The sequence below is a fragment of the Cucurbita pepo genome, chromosome LG16, assembly GCF_002806865.2.
Source record: "Cucurbita pepo subsp. pepo cultivar mu-cu-16 chromosome LG16, ASM280686v2, whole genome shotgun sequence".
NCBI classification, from domain to species: Eukaryota; Viridiplantae; Streptophyta; class Magnoliopsida; order Cucurbitales; family Cucurbitaceae; genus Cucurbita; species Cucurbita pepo.
The window spans coordinates 5882451-5901110 of record NC_036653.1 but is presented as its reverse complement, the minus strand read 5'-3'; the positions used below and the strand labels follow the sequence as shown (position 1 = coordinate 5901110).

Sequence of the window (18660 nt, the reverse complement as noted above, 5' to 3'; positions counted from 1 at the left end):
CTCTAGCACGGCGTCTGGCTATGGTACCATTTGTAATGGTTCAACCCCACTGTTAGCCGATATTATATTCTAAATGTGTCTCGTAAGGAGAGGTTGCCACACTTTTGTAAGGAATGTTTCGTTTCCTGTCCCATTAATGTAATAACAGATTTCACAACACACACCTTTGTAAGGAATGTTTCGTTCCCTGTCCAATTAATGTAAGATTAGATTTCACAACACTGGTTGGGGAGAGAATCGAAACATTCCTTAAAAGGGTGTGAAAACCTTTCACTGATAGACTGTGGTTTAAAATTGTGAGGCTAATGACTATACGTCATGGGCCAGAGCAGATAATATGTACTAATGGTGGACTTGTGCTGTTACAAATTTCCAAACCTTAATCACTCGTTTAATCACCAAAAATTAAAGCTCAAGACTCGATTAAACTTAAGATTTACTATCTTTCTAGGAAAGTAAAACATGTCTCAATCAAGTCATTAGTATTATTATTATTACTACTACTGTGTTAGTGTGATATCTGTTTTATTGTTCTGTGTATCAGCAAATGATTCAGAGAAACTTGTAAATAATAATGGGGAAATTAAAAATCAATCCATTTTTATTAATGGGGTCTGATCCTTTTGATCATGGAGATGAAGAACGCGACCGCTTTTAATACCCCATTTCTCTCCCTTTCCACTTTATACTCTGCTTTTGAGTTAATGCCCCATCTCCCCGCTTTTAATCCCTTTCCGTCCGCTTTCCCTTCTGATTTCACTCCCCATTGCTCACCATTTGCCTCGCGTTCTTGGAAATTTTCTTAAACACATTACCCTTCTTCTTTCCCTCTTCTGGATTTCAGGGATTTTCCATCGCAGTGATGATCAAGTCCCCTTGTGAGTTCCTTCTCTTTTTACCCTTTTCTGCGTATGGTTTATGATTGTTTGTTGTCCATGATTCTTCTTGGGTTATTAGCTTATTACATTCAAAGATCTGCACCGCCGGTTTGATGGGTTTTGTATTTCCCCCTTTTTTTCTTTGAATTTTCAGCCGTGTTGACGAAGAGATGGTAGCTTATTACATTCTGTGTATTGTTTTATCTAAGAATTGGTAGTGTCATTACTGTTAACTGGCAGAAAAGACAGAAGTCTTGGCGTTTGGACATGTTCTTAGTTAGTACATGTTTTGTCATATAGCTTGTATATGTCTTTTATTCATTAATTTAAGGACAAAAGTGATTTGCCTACATCGTTGCTGTCAACATGAATCTATGATCAACGGCAAAATGATGAACACAGCTCCCTTTTTAACATATTCTATTTCTACTCCACATGCACTTTCCTTAACTAGCTTTCTTCTACTTGATGCTAGATCTGATACTTTGTCAAGTTCAAAATCAGATGTGTTCTTAATTTGTGGAGCTGAGTAAATGGGGAGCTGTTTGTCTAGTGGCAATCAGAGTAGTTGTAATGGTGGAAGCAATGGAGAGGGAGTTTTTGAATCCTGTTTGGGGAATGGAGTTTGTGGTCGGATTGAAAGAAACAGAACATTCTCAGATCATGTTTTCTCTTTGCAGCATTTGAATTCTGTACCTAATAGACTTGTTTATAATGGGAAGACTTCAAATTCTTGCATTTTTACTCAACAAGGTCGAAAGGGTATTAACCAGGATGCCATGGTTGTATGGGAAGTAAGTTCTTGTATCTATTCTTGTTGGATTGTTTGGTTTGTTTTAAACAATGTTTCCTGATGAGGGGTTCGATTTCTCTAGGACTTCATATCAGATGGTGCGATTTTCTGTGGCCTATTTGATGGTCATGGTCCACACGGTCACGTAGTTGCACGAAAGGTTAGAGATGTTCTGCCAAGAAAGCTTGTGTCATTCTGGCAGTCGTCTCAGTTGAAGCGTGATAGATCGGATAGAACTTCTTGTCTTGCGTGGCGTCGAAAGAATTCAGCAGATGGTGAAGGACAGGACATAGATGGCTCGCAGGAGGACAGATCAAGTTCTTTATGGAGAAGAACTTTCCTCAAATCATATAAAGCCATGGATAAGGAGCTCAAATCTGATCCCAAATTGGATTGTTTCTGTAGTGGCTGTACTGCCATCGCTCTAGTGAAGCAGGTATAGCCAGTCACGGGATGGTGTGCCAGCCCTCAAGGGGGTGGATTATGAGATCCCACATCGGTTGGAGAGGGGAACGTCCTTATATGGGTGTGAAAGCCTCTCCCTAGTAGACTCGTTTTAAAACCTTGAGGATAATATCTGCTAGTGGTGAGCTTAAACTGTTATAGTTTCTGTTTGATTCTAATTTCGATTTACCTATAGGGCTCGGATCTATTCGTGGGAAGTATTGGGGACTCTCGAGCGATTCTTGGATCGAAAGACAGCAGTGATTCTCTTGTAGCAACACAATTGACAGTAGATCTAAAGCCCGATCTGCCCAGTATGTCGAATCCGTTGCTTTACTTTCATGAACTGATATGTAATTCTAATCTGCTATGTTTGTTAACCTTGTAGGAGAGGCTGAAAGGATAAAGAAGTGTAAAGGAAGGGTGTTTGCATTGCATGATGAACCAGAAGTCCCAAGAGTGTGGCTGCCATTTGACAACGCGCCAGGATTAGCCATGGCTCGAGCATTTGGCGACTTCTGTTTGAAGGACTATGGAGTTATCTCTATTCCCGAGTTCTCACACCGCGCGCTTACAGATAATGATCTGTTTGTTGTTCTTGCTTCAGATGGGGTAACTTCCCTGATCCTCTAATTCACTTAAAAAGAACATTGTGTATATTGTGCTTGAATGAATGAATTCAAGACAGTTCCCTTGCAGGTTTGGGACGTATTGAGCAACGACGAGGTGGTTGAGATAGTTTATTCTGCCTCGACTAGGTCATCGGCAGCTCGAATGGTGGTAGACTTGGCTGCTCGGGAGTGGAAGCTCAAGTACCCTACTTCGAAAATGGACGACTGTGCAGTCGTTTGCCTGTTCTTGGATGGGAAAATGGATTCAGAGTCAGAAAATGAAGAACAAGCTTCTTGTGCAACTCTTGAAACCAATCAAATGAGTAACACAGAATGTTCAGATGAAGAGCAGAGGTCTGGTGAGCCGAGTTTGCAACGGAATTATACGGTTCGATCATCGTCGGAAGAAAAGGACCAAATTGGAGGATTACATTCACATAGTGAAGAGAATGAGGAATCAATGTCTGCTGAAGATGAGAATTGGCTGGGACTGGAGGGTGTAACAAGAGTAAACTCTTTGGTTCAACTTCCTAGATTTTCTTGAACTAAGGCCAATGTCGGTGAAGGCTGTCATGTGAGAGCACAATGCCAGAAAAACTTGGCCTTCACCTTCCATGGAAGACTTTCCCTATGAACATGGAATGAATGATCCATTTGAATGTAAAAGTATATTGAATTTTGTATAAATTTGTATATTGGGTTCATTCTCAGTTTGTAATGTATTTCCAAACGATGTCGTATTAAATCTAAATTATTTTTACGCCGGTGAGTAATAGTCTGTGACTCGACCACAGGGGGGGATGAAGGTGCACTTACAATCATTTATAACCATTTCATGATGATGACCTTCAAAATAGTGGCACACCTAGCATGGGTGGTATTAAAGAAGTTCATTTACCCTATGGACATTCACCCCTAACGAGATACGAGACGAAGAACATAACCGTCTAACCCCACCGCTAATAGATAATATCCATTTTAGCCCGTTATATATCGTCACCAACCTCACGATTTTAAAAAACGTCTATTCGATAGAGGTTTTTACACCCTTATAAAGAATGTTTCATTCTCCTCTCCATGTAAAATTTCACATAGAATCACTGCACTAACCGATGAAAGGTCCTACACCTATAAGCTGTACTAGGTGTTCGAGGAGTTCCAAGCTGTTGCTAGTCTGGGTTTGAAGTGTTTACAGGGAATGCCAGACCTTGTTCCTTCACTTCAAACTATGGTTCTATGCTAAGATTCCAACCCTTTCTTCCACAAATCTATAAGTCTGCATTAATCACAAAATTAAAAACATGGCTTACTACCTAGCCCTCAGTTCATCCAGCAATAATAATCATGCAATGTTCATCGGCCACTTGCAAGTTCTTTTATGCATGGTTTTCAGTCTGATTTTACTGAATTATGAACATTAAGTCTGGAGGAGAAATAAATTTACTGCCTTTGATGAGTCAGTGTCCTAATGAGAACTTGCAGTTGCTGCAACATAATTAATGCTTCATTCAAGAAAGAGAAAAAGAAATGTTATTTTTCACTGACAATCAATAATAGAAAGAATCTAGTTAAGAAAATAGTGATATGTTCATACCAGTTTCTCATCGTACATGTACCAAAACATGTTAGAAATCACGAACAATGGAATGATATTGTTTACTTTAAGTATAAGCTCTCGTGACTTTGTTTTTGGCTTCCCCAAAAGACCTCATACCAGTGGAGGTGGTATTCCCCTTAATTAGCTAATGTGGGACTACCTCCCAACAATCCTCAACAATCTTCTTCTCGAACAAAGTCACTATAGAGCCTCCCCTAAGGTCTAGAGAGCCCTCAAACAACCTCCCCTTAATCGAGGCTCAACTCCTTCTCTGGAACTCTTCAAACAAAGTACACCATTGAGTCACTTTTAACTACACCATCAAAGCTCGCAACTTCTTTATTCGACGCTTGAGGATTCTATTAACATAACTAAGTTAAGGGCAAGACTCTAATATCACGTTAGGAACCACGAATCTCCACAATGGTACGATATTGTCTACTTTGAGTATAAACTCTCGTGACTTTGCTTTTGGTTTTCTCAAAATACCTCATACCAATGAAGATAGTATTCCTTAATCATAAATCCACGAAACTCTCTCCTAACAATCTTCATGAACTAGATCAAGATATTTGTTCAGTAATTGCCCATCAATTGCATTTAAGCCAAATCATGTTCAATAACTCACTAGAATAATGGCGTCTTCTAGACCAGTGGGGGCAAGTCTAGCCCAATACTTCAATGCAATTCACCAAACAAGATTCATTATGATGATATTAATTCTGCAACAAGTAGCATTTAGAGAGAACACTAAACTCAGGTCTATAATAAAAAAAGATGAAGATACCTCCTCTTGTAGCTCTAACCAAACCTGTACTTCTAACGTATCTACAGTTCTATCATTTGGGTACCTAGCTCAATTCAAGAATCATAAAGAAGTCATTTAAGATTGCAGCAATAAATTCACAATTACTTTTGGTGGGAACAGCAGGGTACGGATGAACTCAAAGATATTGAAGGTCAACATGTGGGGAACCCCAAGAACAGAACATATTATAAAACATGAACAGGAATGGACAGCAGCTCATACCAATTAATTCGTTCTACCATAATTTTAATGGGTTGGGTAATGATTTCTAGAAGGATGGATATTCCAACTCCGTTTTCAATCACAATGCAATGTCAGAAGATAAGATCATAACAGGAAGTATCATCAAAGCAGACACAATTGAAAGGAAACAAGACATCTTTAAAACCATTCCTCGGCTTTAATTTACATAACAAACAATATATGAGTGGTTAAGAATCAAATGGACATGATAAAGCAAAATCGAAATGGAGAAATTAAATTAAATTAAATTAAATGAACACCTAATCTTCAAACTGGGAGGTGGAAATCTGTGTCGGCTCAGACAGCGAACATCTTGAACAGGATGAAGAACAGGAAGCCAAGAAAGATGAAGAGGAAAAGGTAATCGACGAAGACGAAAAAGGAAGTCGACCCATGATTTCTCTTCTGCTTCTTTCCAGAGACACTGTTATCTTTGGCTAGCCCATCAAGCGGCTCCAGTTTCGCCATTTTTGAAGCTTAGAGTTGCAGGAAGAAGAAGGAGACTACAATTAAGTAGATCTCAGGGTTTTATATCATCCATCGCTACGAACGCCTCCTCCTAAACGGATCGCATTTTGTGGGCCTCCTTCATCACACATCAAATTGGGCTTAAAACCTAATCATAAGCAGAAAAATTTAGGGTTAATGGACCTTGTGGGTTGGACCCATCAGATTGATTAGTCCATTAACAAAAAATTGAATCTTCCTCCTTGATGATGACCATGGCGGCTGCAACGTAGACTCCATAGTCAAATATGTGTTAATATCTTACTTTCATAGTCCGGCATAGAGCAATTATATATCCATTTCAAGAAATAACTTTTGATGTCACTATCTTAGGTTAAATTAATAAATAAATAATCTTCAACTTTAGCAATAATGTTGGATATTTGTTTGAATAGCATGAAGTTGTTTGTTTCGTATCTTGTTCTCTTGTTCTCTTGTCAAGTAGTCGATATATACACAGTTCAAGAACGTGGTCGATTGAAGTTGTTATCTCGTGGAGCGTTATAGACCTAGTGGGTTCGGGCCCATGAAGTTGATTAGTTCATAACAAACNAAACAGAGTCAAGATAGGAGAGTAGTCACTCAAAATAAAAAAAATAGAAAATGAAGAAAAGAAGTGTTATGGGCTCAATTATTGATATATTCAATGATCGCTTTATGCAAAGACCCACCCCACCACACCCCACCGTCCGTTTACAGATAAGAATGCTTCATTTCACTCTCTCACAGATGTGAGATTTTACAATCGATCTATCTGATAAATGCTTTGTTTACGGTTAAGAATGCTTCAACAACCGACGTGGGATTTCACAATCACCTCTATTAAGGGTCCAACGCTCTTAAGGAAGACTTCTTTCCCCTCTCTCTCTCCAACTGATATACGATTTGACAATCTACCTCTCTTAAAAGTCCAATGTCCTTAACGAATATCTCGTTCCTCTCTCTAACCAATGTCAGATCTCACAATTCATCTCATTTCAGGGCCTAGTGTTCATCATTACCACACAGCCCACTAACTAATATGGTTTAAACCTCAAAGTTTTAAAACACGTATACTAGGGAGAGGTTTTCACACTCTCAACAAAAAATGATTTGTTCCACTCTTCACAATTTAACTCCTTAAAACCGAGCATCCTCACTGACACACTGCACCATGCCATTTACATATCATAAATAGCGAAGAAGATGGATGTAGAGGGTGTGTTCACACACACACACATCCACAACCCAACCCTTTTTAAATAAAAATCCCATCAAATAATTTCAGTCCAGAGAATGATCTTTCATTGCCTGCTACATCACTACCAGCTTTTTGGCTAACCTTCGTTTGGCCATTGTCACTGCCCACTGTCCACACATGCACCAAATCATAATTTTTTTTATATATTATATTATTATTATTATTATTATTATTTGGTTATTTAAAATCTTTCATAAAAATAATTCTCTTATAAACTTATTAATTTTTACATGGATAAGATAAAAAAAGAATATTTTTATAATACAATAAATAGAATATAGAATTTAAACTTTTCACTCAAATAATAAATTAAATAGAATTAAATAGAGTTGAACTATGTTCAAATTGGTTTTAATTTTTTATTTATTTAAAAACACACATGAAAAAGAAGATTTAAAACAAAGATGGGTTAAATGACATCTCTTCAATTTCTACATATTTTTATTATCTTATATTATAAACTAATTTTAAAAACATTTTTGGCATTTTTCTCACATGATAATTAAAAATTCGGAATACAGCGTTCAATAAAATATTAATTTATTCCTAATAAGACGCATAATTTATTTATTTTAACTTGATTCGAATATCTACCATACAGTAAAAAAAAAAAAGTCAAAATATTTTAATTTAACGAAGATGAAAGTCCAAAAAAGGTAAAAATTTAGGTATCAAAAAAGTGGAAAGGTGAGTTTTTTTTGGTGAGAGATAAGAAGAAGGTCCCCACAATGCCATGAACTCTTCACATACATACATACATACATTAAGAACACATCCATCTCTCTGCTGCTATTGGATAAACATATGATTGTAATGGGTTCATTATAGTTGAATCCGATTCCATCTTTTTTGGGTCATAAAATATTCATTTGGGTTTTATTTGTTTCGTCTAAAGGTAAAGTTTTGTAAGACATTGCAATGAATCCACTGTAATTTGAGTTACTTTTGTGACAGATATATATATATCCATTTTGGTCTTGTTTTGTGGTGTGTATTCTGTCGTACGTTTATAATTATCTTGTTTTTTTTCAAGTACCACAACGTTTTTGGGCCTTTTTAACCCACAACGCGATACCCCTCAATACAGAGATATACTCGATTGACTGCTCGTGCTCGTGCTCGTGCTCCCTCCTGCTGCTGCGGCTGCTGCGGCTGCGGGCGTGTTCAAGGCGGCGAGGTGCGCACCATGTTTGAAGAAGTAGAAGACATGGTTGATTGGTTTGAGCGAGTGTCGTCAGAAGCAGGCGTGGCTCAATTGCGCACACTCCGCGAGATTCTGCGCCAGAATTGTGGCGTGGAGTATCTAAACCAATGGCTTGGAGATGTCAATATCCATCAAATTCCTGATGACTTTGCATTGGAATCCCTCTTCACTTCCTTAGTCCCCCTTTCTTCCCACGCTGATTTCGAGCCTTTTCTTCAACGAATCGCCGATGGTGACTCTTCCCCTTTGCTTACTCAACAACCCATTCAAACTCTCTCTTTAAGGTACACCCTTCTTCAACATTTTCACTTGCATTTTATGAATCCCCTCTTTATTACAAATCATATCATTACGCCGCTGCAGTTCTGGCACCACCGAAGGCCGACAAAAGTACGTGCCCTTCACTCCACATAGTGCGCAGACTACCCTTCTCATCTTTCGTATAGCTGCTGCTTATAGATCCAGGTACCAATGCAATATGGTCAGAATCTTCATTTTTTTGAGTTACCCTTTTCTTGCAACACATTAAAGAATCGCTTAATCACAACTAGGGTTTATCCCACAAGGGAAGGAGGCAGGATTTTGGAGTTCATTTACAGTAGTAAACAGACCAAAACCAAAGGAGGCATAACCACCGGCACAGCCACAACCCATTACTACGCCAGTGAGCAATTCAAAATCAAGCAGCTCAAAACCAAATCCTTCACTTGCAGCCCACAAGAAGTCATTTCCGGCGGTGATTACAAGCAATCCACTTACTGTCATCTTCTATTGGGGCTGTTCTTCTCCGACCAAGTCGAGTTTGTTACCTCAACTTTCGCTTACACCATAGTCCAAGCCTTCAATGAATTGGAAGATTGTTGGCCTCAAATCTGTCACGACATTACCCATGCCACACTCTGCTCTAGAATTACTCTTCCTGAAATCCGTAAGGCTGTTTTGAACATCATTAGTCCAAACCCAATTCTTGGGGCGAAAATTGGAGCTGTTTGTGAAGAGCTCGAGAGACAGGATTGGTTGGATTTGGTTCCGAAGCTATGGCCGAATTGTAAGTATGTTTACTCCATAATGACGGGGTCTATTCAGCCGTATTTGAAGAAATTGAGACGCTATGCGGGGAGGTTGCCGTTGGTGAGTGGGGATTATGGATCGACAGAGAGTTGGATTGGGGTTAATGTCGATCCTTGTCTGCCGCCTGAGAATGTTACATTTGCGGTCGTACCCACTTTCTCTTATTTTGAGTTCATCCCACTTTTCAGACAACATCAACAACATGATTGTGGCAGTTCCTCCGTTGCTGCCTTCGATGATTTCTTGGAAGGCCAACCCCTTCCCTTGTCTCAAGTCAAGATTGGACAGCAGTACGAACTTGTTCTCACCACTTTCACAGGTTAGTTCATTAATTATCAACACAAATCTAATCAAACGCCTTGCTTTTGCTCCTTCCTTATCATTATGTCATCCATAACTATTGCAAAATATCTATTAGATGGAGAAGATTAGTTTTTAAAACGCGTTTGTTAGAGAGACTTGCTTCGTGTGATCTCCCAGTTCACTTCTCTTGAAGACCCACACATAGTTCAGTGTCTAGTTCTGATACCAACTGTAACGACCCGACTTTTCTTTGTAATAACTCTGATCACTATGTATAAGAAAAGTCGAGCGGTTAGAATTAGTATCATGATTTGGTAATCATGGATCATTGATTTGATCAGTAATGATCAGTCCTATACGGACAAGTTGAGAGAAATTTCCAACCTTCCTTATTTGGCTCAAAAATTTCCAACTTTCCTTGTCAACATGATGCTTACATTGATTTCGCAAAGGTAAAATTTTGTACCAAGATTTGTTTTTTATTGAAATTTAGTGGGTGGATATCAATAAAGCCTAAAAAATGTGAAAACTTTTTTACCATAGTTTACCGTCACATCAAATATAGAGCATCTGATCGTAAATATGTAACCGCTCAAGCCCATTACTACCTGATATTATCCTCTTTAGACTTTCTCTCTCGAGCTTCCCCTAAAATGCATCTTTAGACTTTTTCTTTCGAGCTTCCCCTCATTTGATGGTAAATATGTGACATTCTTTACTAAATTTTTCTGTCACATCAAATATAGAGCATATAGATCATATGATTAATATGTAATAGCTCGAGTATTATATTTTTTGTGTTTTTCTTTACGATCTTCTCTTCAAGGTTTTTAAGACACGTTTGCAAGGAATATGTTTTTATGTACTACTTACAAGGAGTGTTTCATTCTCATCTCCAAGAGAGGTGGGATTTCACAGAATATATTGATATAGATCAATTTAAACATAGCTCAGATGATTATGACATATATATTTGATCTTCGACCCAAAGGGGTTAATGGGTTTTGGTATTGGTTGCTCAACGGATGATTATGACATATATCTTCGATCGAAAGGGGTTAATGGGTTTTGGGTATTGGTTGTGATTGGCAGGACTATACAGATGCAGATTAGGAGACGTAGTAGAAGTAGCAGGGTTTCACAACAAGACACCTAAACTCAACTTTATATGCAGAAGAAAGCTTGTATTAACCGTAAACATTGACAAGAACACCGAGAAGGATCTCCAATTGGTAGTGGAAAGAGGGTCCCAGCTGCTAGCCGACCAAAGTGGAGCCGAATTAGTTGACTTCACCAGCCATGCCGACTTAACCAACCAACCAGGCCACTATGTCATCTTCTGGGAAGTCAAAGGGCACGTCGAGGACGCAGTTCTTGGACACTGCTGCTCGGAGATGGACGCTGCTTTCGTGGACTACGGCTACGTGGTGTCCAGGCGGTCCAACACCATCGGACCCCTTGAGCTAAGGATCGTGGAAAGAGGCAGCTTCAACAAGATCATGGAACATTATATAGGAAACGGAGCTGCACTTAGCCAATTCAAGACACCCAGATGCACTACCAATCAGGTTCTTCTTACCATTCTCAATCTCTCCACTGTCAAAGCCTTTCATAGCACTGCTTATGGCTAAGTTTGGTTATTAGTATCGTTAGTATTTCCCAATTTTGAATCAGTTTCCGATCATTTCATTCTAACCAAATTAGAGGGTCACTTACTCATCATCGCATGTAACGAGCCAAAACGAATAATATTTGTTAGTGGTGAGTTTCGGTTGTTATAATTAGTATCAGAGATAGACACTACCGAGCTGTGTGCCAATGAAAAGTGGATTATCTTACAGATTTGTTTCAGAGTGAGGAAACTTCTCCTTAATAGATGCTATCGTAGTACCTCGAGAGTGAATAAAGTGTCGGTTGTCGTCGTGGTCGTCGTCTTGTTTTTGCTTTAATCATCACATAAAGCTGCCTCAACTCTTCTTCCACTGCTAGCTCTTAATGGGTTTGCTTTTGATTTCTACTAAAATACTCCATTTGTGCATTATTTACTGTCACACCCCTCTCCTATTCCTTCTCCATGATATAATTCTAAGGTCTAAAATGTAAATTTGTTAACTAATATTACTTTTTTTTAGTGATTTATAATTTTGTGGGAAAAAGGAAAAAGTTGATGATGTCATATATATGAAAAGAAAGAGAAGGGGAGAGGGGATTGGGAATGAAAAGGACGGCACGTGCGAAAATTGAAGTTTGAGGTTCTAAATCCACACTGACAAGAATGGGGCCCACATGTTCAGAATTTGAGCGGGAACTGTGTCAGTGGTTACACTGGATTCCACCTGGAAATACAAATATATAAAAAAATAAATAATTATATATATATATTATGTCACGTGTTTAATTAGATTGTCTTTTAGCTCCTTTTTTCTTTAACTTTAAAAGCTTACCGCCGTGACACGTCACATCATCCAATCACTTTACCCCACGTGCTTATTGTATTTTGTCCTCATCCCCCTTATTCTTCCCTCCTCCGAGGCACTGTCTTTCTGTCAATCTATTCTTGAAATTTTAAATTAATAAATAAAATATTATTGAAAATTATGTGTTTTTTAAAAACCACCGTTGGACTAGCTCCATGAAGCCCATCTGAGCCCAGCCCATTATCCAATATGAGCCCAACCCATCATCCAATCTAAAGCCCAGCCCATCATTGGTCACGGCCGCCGTTTAGTCGGAGATCCTTTTGACCGCCGTGTGTTAAAAAGTCAACTGCCAAGGTTAAAACTCTTGACAGACAATTTTTTTTACCGTTGCCACGTGGACGGTCAAGATTTTAGATTTCTTTTTCCGACGTCCGACAGCAGTTTTAAAGCTCCAGCTGTATTTTAACGTTGACCTTTTTAATTATATTTAAATCGGACGGTGGAGCTTTAAAAGTTTCAACCTACAACACACTAACCGCGTTCCATTCCGTTATAAATAAGCTCACTTTACTTCACTCACTGCCATTCCCAACTAACCCACCGAACCAGCTCGTCTACTCAAGAACTCCATGGTTTGCTTTTGCTTTCTGGTGGATCAGAAGCGGAGGATACGGCGGAGTAGGCCGGCCCCTGGAATTTGCTCCAGGTGCGGCGGCGGAGCCAGTGTAGCCGACATGAAAACCGCCACCAGATTCTGTCACGTCCCATTTTACTGGAAATCATGGAGAGCCCTCATCTGTACCTTTTGTGGATCTGTTCTTCGATCCTATCGCTAATTTCTTTTTTTTTTTTTTCCCCCTTCATTTTCTTTATGTTCTTCATCAAATGTAGTTTAGAATTGTTCATCTTCAAGCTCGATGAATTATTATTATAAACATTCAAAAAGAAAGTAAAAGAACCAATCAAGATTACAGAGAGTGTTTAAAATCACATACTTTGAAGATCAAAACATTGAAATTTGAGATATATATGATGTACAAATAGATGAAATGTGATTCTCAAGATTACCCAGAAAGCAATTTGAGGTACCTTTGAATTATGGCCTCCTGCGAGAGGTCTGTGAAGTATCCTTCCCCCACAGCTAAGCACTCGTTTTGTGCAAGCCTTTCAACTTCCAGCTGCACCATTTTGCCGCTCACTTTAGTTGGTTCAAGCAAATTACAAGCCACCTCGATTATGCCTTCATCATGAGCAAGAGCCATTGCTTGAACAGATGGAAGCCCGCCTCCTCTCTCGCTTACTTGCTTGGAGATTTTACGAGTAGCAGCGATGTTGGTAGTGAAAATGGGGACGTTGTAGTTATCAACCCACTTTGTTGCTCCAATTACCACAACGCCTGTTGCTTTACTTGCTTTAGCTGGACCTTCATCTGGGTTCACTGGCAATGGATCTGATTGCAGCCCTCCAGCCCATTGTAAGCCGTCGGAATTTGGCTTGAAATAGCCAAGGTCTCTTCTGATCGTGGCTAGCTTCCTTCCCTCTTCATGAGCTGCTCCGTAGAGAAATGTTGGGACTGCAGGCTATGGTTTAGATAATTAGCACCACAGAGCAATTGAAGCCATGAAACTCTTAGAGAGAAAGTACAAACATGATATAACATATGAACATATGAACGCTGCCTGCCCATGAAAAATGTTTAGGGAATTTCAGAGAAGAAGTTTATGTCATCACTTCGCTGGTTTATCGATTCATTGTAACGGCTCAAGCTCACTGTTAGCCGATATTGTCCTCCTTTAGACTTTCTCTCGTGACTTTCACTCAAAGTTTTTAAAATGTGTATGCTAGGACTTCGCTAGCACACCACCTTATGTCCACCCCCTTCGAGGCCTCCTTGCTGACACTTCGCCTAGTGTCTAGCTCTGATACCATTTGTAACGACTCGAGTCCACCACTAATAGATATTGTCCTCTTTGAGTTTCCCCTTGCGGGCTTCCCCTCAAGGTTTTTAAAACGTGTTTGCTAGAGAGAAGTTTCCACACCCTTTAAAGAATGTTTCGTTTTCTTTCCCAACCGACGTGGGATCTTAGAGTATATTAATGTAAATGCCTATGAGTTAGCATTCCTCCCCTTTACACAGCCAAAAGTATAACATTGTGGTGGTATGATATGAAAAGAAGTGCAAACCTTGTAGACCACATCCAACGTCAGCTGCCAGAGACCTTGCAATCATAGCAGCATCATCCAAGGAAGCAGAAGCCAAGGGATGAAAGCATATATGATCCACAACTCCGAGTCGAGGGTGGCTGCCACAATGCGAGTCGAAGTTGATGGACGAAAATGCAGCCTTAATCATGTTCAGGACAGCACTTCTGAGGGAACATGACTTTCCAGATGGCTTTAATGGGAGATTGGAAACAAGGGTATATCCAACTCTGTTGTAAACCTCATCTGTGAACTTGTTGATAATGGGTGCATCAGGGAAGAGCTTGGCAGCTCGTTCAATTGACTCCAGCGCAACCTTGTTTCTGCTTTCAGAAATGTAAACCTTGCAGCAAGCAAGAACCAATTTTGACATTTCTCTCTTTACTGCAGCTCACTGGCTGCACAAAATGATAACATTTAGTAGTCAGAAGATGCAGATTTATATGTATAACATATGAGACCAAACAATCATCTAACAAACTCAGAAATTCCACCAATCTTCACAAAAATCAAATCAAAACTCAATATCTTTTCCCTCTGAAGCCGATTTCGGATAGCCATTACACTCCGATTTGACACCCAAAATGGGGTAATTCGCTTTCAATCTCTACTACAAACCCGAATCAGAAATTGTTTCTGTTGGATTCGAATTGCAGAATTTCACGCGTCCACACACCCTCGATAGAATCCTAGTTCCCAGCTTTAAGGCCTACCCACTTTGTATCTTCTTTGCCAGCGTCTAGGCCAGCTCTATAGGCCTCCGCATAGCCATCCTTCAAGTGGGTTTCTTCAAAATTGAGGGAAGAATCGAAGATGTCGTGTTTGGAAACTGATTTAACGAGAAAAGAAGAAACTTTTTTGTTTATAAATTTTACCTGTCGACTGCTGGGTGGCTTCAATTTTGGCGAAGCGAGGGTGTTGTCCACGACGGATTTCTGTTCACCCAATCCTAAAGAAAAAACTCCATTCTTGAGGCAACGAAATATCCTGAAACACGCCGAATTGGAGAGCTTTTTGGTGGGCTTCAAAGGTGGGAAGCTCGAAGGCTTTCAAGGTAAGCCCACCCATCGAAATGCAATAGGGCTATAAACTCTCCACGTTATATAACTTCTTTTTTCTTTGTTAAAATATTATTTTGAATTTAATTCAATTTTAGCGGTTCAAATTTAATCCTTATACTATCTGGTTTATCGTTGATTTTTCCATAGGAAGGCCTTATGCTCTGATGTTGCTGATGGCATTTGGGGCAGCCTTGCTTGGAATCATGCTCATCCACAAGTTCAAAGAAAAACGTATATGCAACGAGTCTCATCCACAAGTTCAGAGAAAAACATATATGCAACGAGTCTCATCCACAAGTTCAGAAAAAAACATATATGCAACGAGTCTCACACACATTGTGAAATTTATAGTGGTTGGAGATGAAAACGAAACATTTTGTTATAAAGGTGTGAAAAGAAACATCTCCCTAGATGAAGCATTTTAAAACTATGAGAAAAAGTTGAGAAGGAAAATTCTAGAGGCGATAATATCTAGAAGCAGTGAGTCTGCTCCAGCGTGTCAGTTGGAGAGGGAAACCTCAAAAGGAAGGAAAACCAATTTTGAGTCATCTGCTTAGTAATGGACTCATAAGGGTGCGAAAGACAATGATATCAAAACAGAACTCCATTCTTTTCCATTCCTCTTCCAGGACAACTCCCCCCGTATCTTCTCTTCCATGCATGCCGCCTTATTTCTCCATCTCCGATATAATGGAATTCATTCTGTATTATTCTTGTTTTCAATGAACAGGGGGAAAAATATCGAAGTAACTGATGAAGAACAACAAAGACATGAAAGCATCGCTGAACTCGCTCCGAACCCAGAAAATGGAGCTTGATAGGAGGCTAATGGAGTTGTGATCAAGAGTTATTTTAATCACCCAAAGAAAGCAATTAACTGAGTTTTTTTTAACTCAAAGATGCCTTTGATCAATCACAAACTCGGAACCACAAGTGCCCAAATTCAATGAATGAGTTGTTGGGGCTTAAATGTCGGTAAAAACGTATTATTAGATATAGGACACTTCGGTGCATGAAATGCTCAAAATGTCAAGAAGAAGCTACAAGATAGGATCATAAACTAGTCTGAGAAACTATTCCAGATTGAAATGAAATCCACAGACGCCTGAGGTCCAAGGAAATACATTATTACGGGGAGTACTTCAGAACAATAGGAAAATTCTCCACACCTCAGCTCATTGTGATGCTTCCACAAGTTTCTGAAAACAAAGGCCAATAAATTAGTAAACTTGCTGTGAAAAAATATGATTTGATTACGATTGAGATCTAGGTTTGTATTGCACCAGCTACATCCTGCTACCAGTTCCAAATACTCCATGTATTATGATCCAAATGATCCACATTAAACTAAAACCATGAAATGTAATTAAAAGAGAAAAATCAGGAAAATGCTTTTCATTATCCAGCCGAGCCCCGAGATAGTGATTGTACTACTCAACATTCGCCTCGTATAATTACCAGAGTCTCACCAAGAAGGCGACAAAAGGAGCCTCAAAGTGTAATAATCTAATTTCCCTGAACAAAAATAAGTCCTAGACCTCGCATTATGTCTTCGTGTATAAGAGAACATTCCAGGAGTTAATCTAGTAAAATAAGAGGCATAAACAAATTTTTCTAAGAAGTTAATCTTGTAAAAGAGTCAAAACCAATCAATGACTGCCGAATAATATTCATTTAAAAGCACCTGTAAATACTTGCAAGTGTTTAGGTATAATAAGCGCACAGAAAATAAGAGCAGAAGTACCTCATCCTTCTTTCCCTTGCCCCTGGTAAAGAACTTGTAACCTCCGAAAAAGAGTAGGCCCCATCCCGATAATGAGACGATCACAAACTGCAAATTTCAGAACAAGTTCAATTTGCTTATTAGTAAATATTATTTGAAAGAGTCAGGAATAAACAACTAAATAAAAAATAAAGCACAAGTATGATAATCAGGTCATTGTTTATTTATTATCCACGTCGAGATGAACACTTAAGGAGAAGAGGGCATTCTATATAAGACTCATAAGTTTCAAAGAAAAAAAAAAGCTATTTAATTTAAGGTAGTAGAATTTTCAGACTTCAAATCCTAAGCAAAGCAAAGAGAACAATTAATATGGTGACCCAAACAGCTGCATTTAGCTCTAAATCGAACACAAAAATTCCAATTTGTAGCTAAATTAATAAGACTAATCTCATACAACACTACAAGTAGATGAGACTATATTAAATATGGAGTGCGAAAAAGAACACTTAAACAACAAAATCAAGTACTTTGTCGAGTAGGTCACAAATTTGAGATATTCTGATTGAAAGTCTAAAAAAGTTATCATGTTTGTTAGTCTGGTTCTTAAATCCTCACTACTTGATGATAGCAAATAGGAAGAACAAAAAGGAAAAAGAATGAAAGAAGAAGATAGTAGTTTCATATGCAAAAATAAGTCTCACATGCTCTTCCTTCCATTTAGATGGGCTCATGGGATCTGACCAACAGTTAACCTTCGGAGGTCCATTGTGGTCTGCAAATATCAATAAAGAGGGTCAAACTTACAAGCAAAAGGATCGTTTGTTCATCTTTTGATGTTCCTTTCTCTTCCCTTAATGTTTGATTATTCGCTCATCTTTCTCCCAACACAAACATTACGAAAGAAAATACAAAAGAATTTCAAATGCATGTATAGAGTGTATTCTTGTAAACAAAGCCTGAAAATTAAGTTTTAAAGAAAACTATATAGGCCCGTATGAGTACTTTTTACTAATCATAAGCTGATTATCTTGTGCACATGTGGTTTTCTATGTTCCATTCAGTATGCAGGTTATTCTTTAGAAACAACTGTGTTTTTGGTGATGATATATCTTTCAAATTAGCAAACTATTCTTTTGCAAATTATAAATGCTTTTAAAACATAACAATGATCTTCATCAAATACTCAACGACGTGTGTGATTATTGTTTATATATCTTCATTATATTTCAAATTACCAATGTTTCCTTGTTCAGTCTTCACCATAAAGGCAATAGCAACAGTCCACAGTAGAACCAAATAACAACGGTACAATTTGCGAGAAAAATACAGGTTCAAAATGTTTTTTTCCATATCTTGGAAATTCTCCGTGGCCTAATTGAGTTAAGTTATAAAAGTTCAGTATATTTCATACCCATTTCGATCCCAGACAACAACCCTCGCTATCAAAGAATAATAGTGAAATCTCCTCTTATAAAATCTGAGTTCTCTAATTAGGTAAAATACATTCCAAAAACTAAATAAATTCGCACCTTCTCAAGATCCCTCGATTAAT

General features: G+C 38.6%; 4 protein-coding genes and 1 long non-coding RNA gene across 8 annotated transcripts; 3 read left to right on the top strand and 2 right to left on the bottom strand.

The window, feature by feature from the left end:
* Positions 1 to 616: 616 nt before the first annotated feature.
* Positions 617 to 3484, top strand: LOC111777866 (probable protein phosphatase 2C 52). Its single transcript, XM_023657594.1, has 6 exons — positions 617 to 878; positions 1354 to 1672; positions 1754 to 2107; positions 2312 to 2429; positions 2504 to 2727; positions 2815 to 3484. Exons 2-6 carry the CDS (start codon positions 1412 to 1414, stop codon positions 3268 to 3270), a joined length of 1413 nt encoding a protein of 470 aa, XP_023513362.1. The 5' UTR covers positions 617 to 878; positions 1354 to 1411; the 3' UTR covers positions 3271 to 3484.
* Positions 3485 to 4993: 1509 nt separating this feature from the next.
* On the bottom strand, positions 4994 to 5898 carry LOC111777523. Its single transcript, XR_002812396.1, has 2 exons — positions 5635 to 5898; positions 4994 to 5174 (listed from the first exon to the last, which is right to left on the bottom strand). It is a non-coding gene; the product is annotated as an uncharacterized LOC111777523 (long non-coding RNA).
* Positions 5899 to 8195: 2297 nt separating this feature from the next.
* LOC111776981 (indole-3-acetic acid-amido synthetase GH3.10) lies at positions 8196 to 11681 on the top strand. The gene is made up of 4 exons (XM_023656411.1): positions 8196 to 8609; positions 8689 to 8790; positions 8877 to 9715; positions 10792 to 11681. The coding sequence occupies exons 1-4, from the start codon at positions 8308 to 8310 to the stop codon at positions 11328 to 11330; spliced, it is 1782 nt and encodes a 593-aa protein (XP_023512179.1). The 5' UTR covers positions 8196 to 8307; the 3' UTR covers positions 11331 to 11681.
* A 1034-nt stretch (positions 11682 to 12715) lies between these two features.
* Positions 12716 to 13092, top strand: LOC111776763. Its single transcript, XM_023656113.1, has one exon. It carries the CDS (start codon positions 12749 to 12751, stop codon positions 12953 to 12955), a length of 207 nt encoding a protein of 68 aa, XP_023511881.1. The 5' UTR covers positions 12716 to 12748; the 3' UTR covers positions 12956 to 13092.
* Positions 13066 to 15377, bottom strand: LOC111776762 (formimidoyltransferase-cyclodeaminase-like). 4 transcript variants are annotated; one of them, XM_023656112.1, is made up of 3 exons: positions 15197 to 15377; positions 14304 to 14715; positions 13066 to 13692 (listed from the first exon to the last, which is right to left on the bottom strand). In XM_023656112.1, exons 2-3 carry the CDS (start codon positions 14692 to 14694, stop codon positions 13184 to 13186), a joined length of 900 nt encoding a protein of 299 aa, XP_023511880.1. In that variant the 5' UTR covers positions 14695 to 14715; positions 15197 to 15377; the 3' UTR covers positions 13066 to 13183. The 4 variants fall into 4 exon arrangements, with proteins under 4 accessions (XP_023511880.1, XP_023511878.1, XP_023511877.1 ...); XM_023656110.1 differs by having other exon boundaries at positions 14304 to 15108; positions 15197 to 15376; XM_023656109.1 differs by having other exon boundaries at positions 14304 to 14719; positions 15197 to 15375.
* Positions 15378 to 18660: the final 3283 nt, after the last annotated feature.